This window comes from Argopecten irradians, unplaced genomic scaffold, assembly GCF_041381155.1.
Source record: "Argopecten irradians isolate NY unplaced genomic scaffold, Ai_NY scaffold_0509, whole genome shotgun sequence".
Lineage (NCBI taxonomy): Eukaryota > Metazoa > Mollusca > Bivalvia > Pectinida > Pectinidae > Argopecten > Argopecten irradians.
The window spans coordinates 41863-53505 of NW_027187976.1; the positions used below are offsets into that span (position 1 = coordinate 41863).

Here is an 11643-nt window from a genome sequence, read left to right on the forward strand (position 1 = left end):
TGCATGAACAGTATGTATCATAATCATCACGTGCATGAACAGTGTGTGATCAGTAATCAGTCACGTGTATGAACAGTATGTGATCAATAATCAGTCACGTGCATGAACAGTGTGTGATCAGTAATCAATCACGTGCATGAACAGTGTGTGATCAATAATCAATCACGTGTATGAACAGTATGTGCATGAGTACGAATTGACTCAAGTGATCATGACGGTGAGTCAATGAACAAAAATGATGTGTACATTATATCTTATTCGACATCCGCGTAATGCATGGATAATATCTTAAAATGTGCTATATATGGATGTTTTATATTAATACAAACTATGAAAAAATCTCAAGTTTATTTCACTCACATTTTTTGTTGGTTGGTTGGTGTTTGGCCCTTTTTGTCGGATCTCAGTCTTCCTACGTTGCTTTGTTCAAAATGTTACACAAATAGCCATCCGTATTATATTTATCAGATTACATAAGGAAATATAAAACGTTTTACTTACAAATTTATTGGTACATTTTACTGAATGCAACTGTTGTAACAACCGCAATTCAACCGTAGTCAGTTGATACATTGCATAGAATGATGTTCTGCTTTCCTATAACAGATATAGGTGAAGAAAAACAACTTTAAAATAAAATGCAGCAACAGTTTTTGCTTGTGAATTTTACTTTTTAAAAGTAATGTGATCTTTAAGACAAAATGGCATTTGCAGATGTGCAAATATTCATTCTGGCCCGAAAACAAATGTTTATGTAATCAAAGACTAATTGCAATTGAAAATCATGACATACATGTATGTAAGATTAACAAAAAGAATTGGTGTCAACGTTTGGATGTTTAACTTTTACAAAACTAGAAAAGATATGAACATTTTTTATGTTGAGTGAAGTTACATGATAATTCTTCGATACGTTGAAGTGGGTCTCATGCTTAAAAAAAGTAAAGACACAAATTGGTGTAGGGAATCACATTACAGCCTATACATACGTGGCAAAGGTTAGAACCTTCACTATACTTCTACTTTATTTACACTACGTTGTCTATAACAAAGTTACTTGGTTAAAGCTCCCTATTTTCTTACCAAAGCCTACATTTGTAGCTCAGCTATGCACGTAGTATATCTTAACATATTTATCCAAAATAAACACGGACTTGCTACGGTCAAAATCAACAGATCACCCTCATTTCTGAAATAAATCATTTGCTATTGCTTAAATATGTTAAGTGACACATACCCTGTTCACTTGTACTAAGTCCCATATTACCTTTGTATTTTTATTCTCGGTAATGATAACTAAAAAATTTAAATCGTTGTGATTCTAAAGGACGAATTTTTGCGTTTCTGTCAATGTATCATATTTGCAATTTATGTGACTGAAAGGCTGACGAGCGGCCTTTTCTCCAAACATTAATTAGTTTAAAGAAGTTCTATATGATAGTATATGTAAATTTATAATAAAGGTAGCTTGGTGTGTAATATAGAAACACTTCATATCTGAATTATTGGCGGGATATAGATAACCTCAATATATTTAATAACTATATTCCTGCTTCCCTAGGCAACTACAGGATTCGTACGGTAATATATACATACCATGAACTTCTTTATATCCTAGCAGCTTCTATACTGAATAGGGAAGATGTGCATCGACAGGGGAGGTTTTGTCTTAATTTCTCTCTGTGTTATGGTAAGTAAAACACATATTTTTTTAATTATGAATATTTAGTGAGGTCGCACAATATATGGAGTGTGACACACTCCCGAGCCTTAGAGGAAATAATGGCGCCAACACCAGGTTAGTTCTTCATTGACATTCCTCATTCAAAGTCAATAATTGTATAATGTGTCCATAATTGCATTATGTTTATAGTGTAACATATTTACTTACTCTTCATGACTGTCCTGCAGGTAGGGCGTAAGAATTGTACCAGCTGCCCTTATGGCATGATCGTTAAAAGGTGACTAAATCTAGGATCTTATCTTTTCTTTTTTTCTAACAAACTTTCTTCTTCCTAACGTCACTCTTGGTACCACCTCGCCTTTGGACTTCGGTTACGCGCTCGCCCCTATGTGAAATGCTCAGGGTTCTGTTCCCTGGCTCAGACACACCATTGTATATCAAATTCGTACTCCTGCTTAGCGCTTAGCATTACGGGAGTGGGTTGACTGCTGCCCGTTGTCAGTATAATGTGCGGGTAGGTTGTGCCTTTGGGTCTTGGGCATGCTTCAGTGATATAGTACTGTAAAAAGGGCAAAAGTTCCACTTTAGAAGAAGACCCACCAGGAATATACCATAGTCTCGAATAACAAGCACTTCACACACACAAGACACTGCATTAACGGGAAGTCATGACCCTGGCTGTTAATAGGACGTTAACTTAAACAAGCTAATTCTTCATGATGCTTGGCTTCTATCATATTGACATTATTTATCGCACTGTAATCACACTCTTATGAATGAAGCAATTATAATCATTCGTTAATTGTTCGATCTTCTCTGTCTATGACTTATATCATCCATGCATTTTGCCCAATGCTATAGATTCCGATTCCCGTGTTGGGGAATGGTATCATCATGTCGCCTAACTACCCGAACCTGTACCCACCTAGCATCAACAAAACCTACAGCATCTGGAACGTAAGCCAAAGCCATGGGGATACAGTGTCCATCTCGCTACAATTTTCGTTTTTCGAGACTGAGCAATGTACTTCATGTTCTTGTGACCGAGTCGAGATTCTCAGAGGAGGCCGGATCACACAGACTTTTTGTGGGAGTGTTCTACCAAACGGAAACGGGCTCGTACAAGGTAAGTATATGTAAATGTCATGATTATGGTGTACCTGTTTTAAAACAGTCAGCAATTGTAAATGTAAATGAAATATAAAAATCAAACAAAAAGGTCAACAAAATATCAACATTTCCTTCCTTGTAAAATTGTAGAAATATGTAATACAAATAGCTGATCATGAATATCTGGTGGAAGCTCATATATATATAACAGACATAAACGATTGGTCGGGTTGTCTTTTCTCCGTCTTTGCCGCGAAGCATTAACATAGATATGTGTAAGAATAACTTGCTCTATATTGCATTGAACTTAAATTAGATTATCTTCAGTGATCCTCCCAAATATTATTTATAGAGATTTACAGTAAATTCTACATTTTTACTTTCTATTTAACGCCTTTAGCTGCTCCAAAGGCACAACACTGTTAAATATTTTGACAGGCTATTAAGACTGTATATGTACATGTATATTGTTTGACCCCGTTTCACACCATTAAAATCAAGACGATACAATTGTATAATGTAGTCACATTGTTAGAGGTGTTGAAATATCCTTTATCCATATCATTTTCCCTTTCAGTTGGAGACGGCACAGAATCCATCACTGTCAGATTTGTATCAGATGCCAATGCCATTGTGAAGGGAGGGTTCTTTGCCAAATACAACATATTTATCGTTCACCACCGTAAGTAAGCCACCTATAGATATATATATATTCATCCCGTTATAAATTCAATCACCATAGTGCACCACACTCGATGATCTCATAGCACATATTTCCCACGTTGCCCTTGAAGTCCTCATGCACTAGTCTTGCGCATGTCATTTATCTTTTCACTAAGGAAAAACACCAGTTAACCCTACCACATCCTCTGCACGCCTACAACCTAATCGTCAAATTGACGGCGTCAAGAGTCAAGAATTAAGAAGAAGAATCCAAGAGTATAAAAACCAAAGCTAGAACTAATGTAGTTAGAGCCAGAAACATATATTTGCTGTGTAGAATTAGAACAAGTAGGCAAATCATTTTTACTAAGGCTTATCTTTGTCTAAACTCAAAACAAGAAAAGAAATCAACTGAAATGAAGAGCACTGAAAATAATAAGATCGTAAGAAAATGAACGACATGGGTGATATTATAGAAGTAGTTATAAGCTCTTCAAGGTTCTACTAGTATCTTCACCTTTGATATTTTTATGAAGAAATCAGTGATTCTATAATATACATGTACATTGACAATATTTGATATTTTTTATTTAAATATATTTTATTGCCAAATGTGCAATGGGATTGTGCACAAGTTGTACAACTAATGTAAAACCGTTCCAAAAAGTAAAACATTCAATTTACATAGACAAGATGGCATTTACAATATAAGATATACATAATATATAAAGTTGTATTTGAGACACAGATAGAGGGAGAGAGAAAGAGAGAGAGATGGGGGGTGGAAGAGGGAGAGAGCTATTTTATAACTAGTATGCTCCTCAAGGTAATAATTTCACCTTCTAATATACTTTTATTTTAAAATCTATCCCTTCGATAAAGATGACAGAAGTTCTAAACCACTTTTCATAACTTTCAACTTATCAATGTTCATATCATCCTTTCCGTCGTTTGCCTTTCTCCTGGTCACTCTAGGCTTCCTTTGAATATTCGATATAGTTACGTGACGCTACCCAAAAGAGGAGTGTCAATTTGGGCCCTCTGGTGGCCATGACCGATAAGCATTATTTTTTGTTTACAGATACTCGGGGGTTTAGGAAATCATGATATGACATTTGATTAAGGTCAAGTCGGACTCCTTTGTGAGTTATGAGGGGTTAAACAGGAGAGACAATTTTCTGTTTTGTCCAGTTTTGTTAGAAGCAAATGATAATTTTGAATAATTTTTCATGAATTATAATGCATTTATTTGTTGAAAGCAAACCATTTTGGAAAATTTAACTTACAGTGATCTAATTTTGTAAAATGTCGATCATGTAAGAATAAAGTTCATCTGGTGCCATATTATACCAGAAAATGTGTGGTATATATCATTTAAGATTACCTTATATATATTTGTATATCATAAACCTAGGCACAGAATATTTTGAATGAGATAATTGAGGAGGGGGAGCAGGGGGAAGAATGAGGTGATTTTTATTTTTTTAATGTTGTATGGTCTATGACTTGTTGTATTTTGGCATAAAAATGTATTTAGAGTGTTCTACATGTTTTTCTCCGCCTCTTGAAACTTTCGATATTTACCGATTTTTGTATTTTCGTTTTTGCAAAGTTTTAAACAATTAAATAAAAATATTAATTGTACAAATGCCATCCATTACAGAGAAAATAGTAATATTTGAGCCAGTTTATCATAAATTTGAACATAACAATACATTTATTGGTGTTTCAAAATTTAGAAAATAAAAATCCTCTCCCCAACTTGCTCCCCCCCAATCCCATTACATCCACAATATTCTGTGCCTAAGTTTACAATATGCAATAATGAAATACATTGTTCAATGCAATCTAATAGGATATATCACATGGTTTTTTCAGGTTAATCATGTCACCAGATGAACTTTAACGTTATTCTTACATAATTGACTTCTTTTTACAAAATTAGGTCACGTTGAACTGTATTTTGACACTAAGTAAAATTTTCCAAAAAAATGCTCAGCGGTCATGGCCACCAGAGGGCCCAAATTGACATTCTTGCATGTGCTTGAATCCAGATTTTTTTCTCTTGACTTTCCACAAATAGATGCCTTCAGTTTTAATATCATGATATGTTTACTTGTCAACAGCGTATATCATACATGGTCCAACCCTGTGTTTCAGCAGGTTTGAGTACCATATATAATGGAACACCTCCTAAATATAGTTTGATTAATATATATTAAAACATAATGAAAAATGTTTGAATTCATTTAAAGAAAGTAGAAACATTTTTTAGTTTATTCAGGTCACATATCTGTCCAAAATATTCCAGAGAATTCGGTTATTGTTTTTCTTGTTTTAAAATATATGGTATTTTGATGTTGTCGCATGACGTCGTTTTCCAGAGTTTTTCACAATTTTAATATTTTCATTTTAAATACAGATAATAAGCAGATGAAAAGAAAATATTCAGTTATTATTCAGCACCTTAATTTTTGTTCAGGACCGTTTTTGTTAGTTTAGATTGTAAACTGAACATTCTGTATTACATGTTTTAAAAGTGTTCCATTTGGTGAAGCGTCACGTTATTTTTCGTGTTAACTAGATACGACGACAACCATACCAACAACTACATCACAGCCATGTCTTCCTATTGTTTGTCTTACCTGTTCATCGGGTGAAACAGCTGTTTACAGGTAAAGGATATACATGCATCGCGTTTCAAGCTTTATATGTATTAACATTAACGACCTGAAATTTTTGCCTGATTTATATTATGATTTTGATCGTATTTATTCCAAGATAAAGCGGTAATTTTCATCTTCTATTCACCTTTTTCTCAAAACACTTTGATGTCTGGCATTGGTTTAGAGAATAATAAAATCGGTTTTGTCTGATGCCAAATCCTTTTAGTTTTTGCAATAACATCTGATGGAATTGAAATTGACTGTCAAACAAGCAGTTTAAGTTGTTTGCTCACTACATATTACCCTGTCCATATACTCAAATTCTTTTTCGGCTTTATCCTGAATCTACAACCTAGAATGATAATACACCTTGCCAACTGATATTTTATGTTACAGATACTACAATGACCGTTGTCCAGCTTTCTGTGAATGTCAGGATTCATCGCTCCCTACCGTGGCTCCCCCCATAGGGACAGTGATAAGCCATGGTAAGCATATGTCTGAACATTGTTTGAGACCCATTAAACATTTTAATGGAAAAAAAAAATCAAGAAGAATTTCAACAAATTATCAAATAAGTACAAATATAGTCTAAATATAGATCAACTTGCGCTACGGTAATCAAATTTTAGTACAAAGTACAAGATTGTTTGTTTACGTCAATTGTAGACTTGTACAAAGCACCAAGTTAACCCTTTTATAATTTTCTATAACTCTTGCTAATAATCCTTGATAACTCAGAAAGTCTTCACGGTCTATGTATTCAATATCACCATGATCCGTCCATTTTCACACACTGTAATACTCTAACTGATAAGTAGAAATTATTTCCTGTTTATAGATTACCCACGAGAGAACAACGAGACGTACATAAACCAGGGCTATATAAGAACACCCAGTTTGGCCAACTACCCTGGTCGCTACCCCCTGAGATATCATACAGCTATCAGGATCGACCTGGGACAGGACCATATCTTCAGGGACAAATACGTTAAACTCACGTATGGACAATGATTTCTCCTTGCAAAGATCCTACTGTAATATAAGCTTCAGAAGAGCGATCTCATTAAAACTTATGATGTCACAGTTCAGGGGTCACCGAATCTGGTCTCCGAGAAAAGTCGCATTATCTCTAGCTCTAGATCTACTTCCGTAATCGATATGAAACTCGGACTTTCTCCATTCTAAGTTTTATCAAATGACGCATTTATCAAGCTTGATATACCAAACCGTTCCGTGTACACTAAAATAATAAAATCTACAACAACAACAGCTTATGTTATATCAAATATCGTTAAAACACGTTGCTTTGTCAATAAAAAGTCTAATAAAAAATCTGTTTATGAAGATTCATGCCGTGTTCCCTTTTGTCTATAAATTCAAATCGATCACATGTGCTTATAACAATGTACATAATATACACTAGATTCTTTTCCGTTTTTGAAAATATTACGTATTCCCAATCTACTTTTACATCTGTATATTTGACTTTTGACCAGGTTCCTCCATTTTGATCTAGACCACTGTAGGTATGGGTATGATGGTAAGACCTGTCACTGTGACTACATCACCTTCGTTAACGTCCACGGACTGGAGAACACACGTCTGTGTGATCATAACAACATCTCACTCAACCAGACCTACAGCTGTAAGTATATTCATATCGCATATATGTAATAGAAATGACTTTATTTCGCGGTGTCCAAAGGAGTAGGTACAATAAGGGGTTTAATCGCGCGGGGTCCAAAATTCGGGCTACACCGGTTTCAAGAATAGAGAAATCAATATGAACATTTAAAATCTAAAGCAAGACAGTGAATATTCTTTGAACTTTTGAAAAGAAATATCATCATGTTTACATATATTAAATCTTTACATCTAAACAACAGGAAAAACGAATTTTTGGTATGTTTAGATACGACGTTATCATGTACCGAAAAAAATCTTCGATCACACATTTTTTCTGTATGATATACCACACTTATTATATTGCTTTAGTGAAATATCGTATAAATTTTATGCTAAATAATTAATTTGATTTGAGAAATTCATTGTTAAAGGTAGGTTTCGCCCAATGAAATATAAAGACTACTAAACTGAAATTTATCCTGTACATAGATATAATCTTCAGATCATTTTCAATGCATACATCGAACAATATGGGTGGTCAGTTGCCTAGCTTGACCAGGAAAATACTCCTCTAAAAATAGAGCGAAGTCAAGCTTTACATAGAACATGACGTATTTTTTCCAAAACGAGGCCGCAGCAACAAACGGAAGCGTGCCGATGGCAGTGACAGCTTGCCACGGCATGTTTAGTTAAAAAAAAACTAACAACAACTAATCGAATTGCGATGGACTATTTATACATATCATATAATCTAAAAACACTTCATGTTATTGACATACATGTACGCTCGCTAGCTTAGTACACCAAACATACATGTAGTTAGTCTGCGGCTGTATGTGTTTGAAATTTAACTCACCACGTGCAACGCCTTTACACGAGTCCCAACAGATCTGGGCACGTTCCGCTTGAGATGTGGCTTCTGTTTCTTCTATTGCTACATGCCATCTCTGAATTTAATTCCCTACAGATAACCTAGGATGCTACCGATTCCATTATAATTTCCTCCACTTTGTTGCCGATTCAAACATTTTTTTTTTTTATCTTACACGCTTTCGTTCAGCCATTTTGTTTACTTTTAGTGCGTAACAATGCGCATGCGCGAAACTTCGACAACACAATCCATCGCAGCTTCATTTGCATACTATTTTGTCTGACGGACACCGTAATAAATCAAGGATTTCCTTCAATTTTGTATTCAAGACATATTTGTTCAATCTCAAACGCATAAAGAAATTAAATTGAGGTATTTTTAATATGTTTTTTCATCTTTCCCTACGTTTATCGGATTATACAAAAAAATATTTATTTGATTGGGCGAAACCTACCTTTAAATAAAAAAATATATGTTATATTACCTTTTTATAAGAAAAATAAATAAATATTGATCCCTGTATAAATAACATCCTAAGTTGCCTTACTAAAACAAATATTAGCGCCAGAAGATAATTTTTTGCAATAAATTGATGTTTGAATGTAAGTCATAATCTCAAACTACAGAGAAGAAATATCATCTGAATCAATATGCCAGTATATGTCTAGTGCATCTTATACATTTTTCGCAGCGAACTTTAAGGTTTTACGGTGAACATTTAAGCGATATACTTTACTCAAGTGAAATTTTTGATATTTTCACTTGCTTTTGACCAATCTATATACAGCCTTGACAGTGAAAATATCATTTTGATTGTAACCTCATAAGTTTGTGCGTGAAAATGACGTCATATCTTGTGTAAAAAATATAACGACATGCTCACAAAAATACGACGTAATAGTCGCAATGGCAAATAACAAAATAAATCGACGGAATAACCTTTGGCGGAACTAGTAGTGATGGTCTTTTGTAAATAAAAGCGAGAAAAAATAGGATATCCTAATGAATACTAATAATAATAATTCATCACGTGAGGTGGATACTTTGATATGTTTTTCTTCACTCGATGAAATTTAACTGGCATTCATCAAGAAACAAGGAAAATCCTCTATATATACTTATGGATCCCTCGAACGTACATGTACATAAAGATACGATCCATTTGTTTTAGTCCGAGCAGCTAGTAGGTCTGATAGATACTTGGAGATGACCTTCTACTCAGACTCTGTCCTCGCGCTCACTGGTTACGTGATAAAGTATGAGGTGGAGGAAGGAAACGCGCCCGTGTGCCAAGAGTTGGACCAGGTGTGTGCTGGTAGCAATTGTCCTCTGGGATACAGGTACGACTTCGCAGGCTGCCGGATGTGTGATTGTATCACCACAACGATCCCCACAACTACAGGTAAGAAATTGTTTGTCATAGATATCAGGTCATTTCAAGATGTACATGTACACACGTTCTAAAAAGACAATAGAATTTCGAGAAAAATGTAATCAATTTAGTCAATCAATATTGAATATTGCCAAAAAGCATAATGTTATTTGAGAATACGTATTGTAAACCGACTTTGAAATTTAATGTCTTGTTAACCAAGATTGAAATTGAATATTTATCTTTGACCGAGTTTGAAAATAAATATTTATCGTTAAACTAGTTTAAAAGTGAATATGTATCGTTAACTGATTTTGAAATTGAAAGAGTATCGTTAACCGAGTTTGAAATGGATATGTATCGTTAACCGAATTTGAAATTGAATATGTATCGTTATCCGAGTTTGAAATTCAATTTTACCACTAGTTAATCATCATTAATAATGACTTTATTATTTGAATCAAACGAGTTTCCAGAATGAAAATATATCTTTAATAAAAGCATGTGGGATTACTCGCATACTTAGACACAGCAAAAGAAGTATTCCTTTATAAAGATGATTTTTTTTTGCAGTGACGACCACATACTACAACCTGCACACCACAACGCCCAAGTGTGAGTTAAAATAAGCTCATTGTCATTCCATATGTCCCGTATTGTCTAAGCATTGCATCCTCACACTTATGTTAGTAATTTCTGCGTAGGGTTTGGTTTTATTGTGATTTGACATACCGTATTTCAAAATTTCCGCTATCGTTAATGTACAAAGTTGGAGAACGTGGCTATCTGGCTGTATGTATGTTTTGCGGGAAATACCGATATTTTGCGATTATTACAATGTGTCGGGAAATCGCAAAACAATCCTCCACGAAAATAACCAGTTAATGGTATTTTAAGATTTAACATTTAACTTTATAATTGTTTATCATTCTCAAACTTTATTTGGTAACAATGAAAACCCAAGTATAAAGGTTGGAAAGGAAAAGAACTAAACCGCTGTTATAGCGCATTTATTATTTTAATATCAAATTGTTTTAACAATGATTTTGATGATTAATGTATTTATTTTTACATTGTAACAAATCAAAGCTCCTCGAACGTATGATGGTCCTTATAATGAAATGACATCTCTGTACAACGGATATACGTGATAGTAGGGTTTTAGACTACGCTTGAACAGAACATTATGTTCAGTAAATAGAAACGATGCGTGAATAAGAATGAAGGTACTTAGCATTGTGTATGAATCAGTAACTGATTATGATTTATGTTAACGAACAATAATGGATGACGTGCACAGTATATTATTCGACATCTGCGTCATACAGGAGTGATAACTTAAATGTAATTTATGAATGTTTGACAATAATAAATACGACATGGCAACATATCAAATTTATTTTCAGTTTTGTCGGTAAGTTTTGTTTAGAGTTTTTATCGGATCTCAATCTTATTACGTTGCTTTGTTCAATTTTTTACACTTTGGTTAACCTCATTATAGTTATCTGGTTACATCACGAAATAAAAAAAAATACCGTATTTTTCTTTCTTGAATTTATTGGTATATTTTATCCATTGTGTCTGTTGTTACCCACATACTTGAAATTAGTTAGTTGATACATATAGACTATTGATCTGCTTTCCTATT

The 11643-nt window shown here is 34.0% G+C and overlaps 1 protein-coding gene across 1 annotated transcript; it reads left to right on the plus strand.

Moving 5' to 3' along the window:
• Positions 1-32: 32 nt before the first annotated feature.
• LOC138312887 (dorsal-ventral patterning protein tolloid-like) lies at positions 33-10610 on the plus strand (the record flags this gene model as incomplete). Its single annotated transcript, XM_069253609.1, has 9 exons — positions 33-1690; positions 2546-2810; positions 3372-3476; positions 6042-6132; positions 6520-6611; positions 6965-7124; positions 7623-7771; positions 9795-10025; positions 10569-10610. Coding segments are annotated over exons 1-9 (1183 nt in total), but the record flags the coding sequence as incomplete, so codon positions are not given.
• Positions 10611-11643: the final 1033 nt, after the last annotated feature.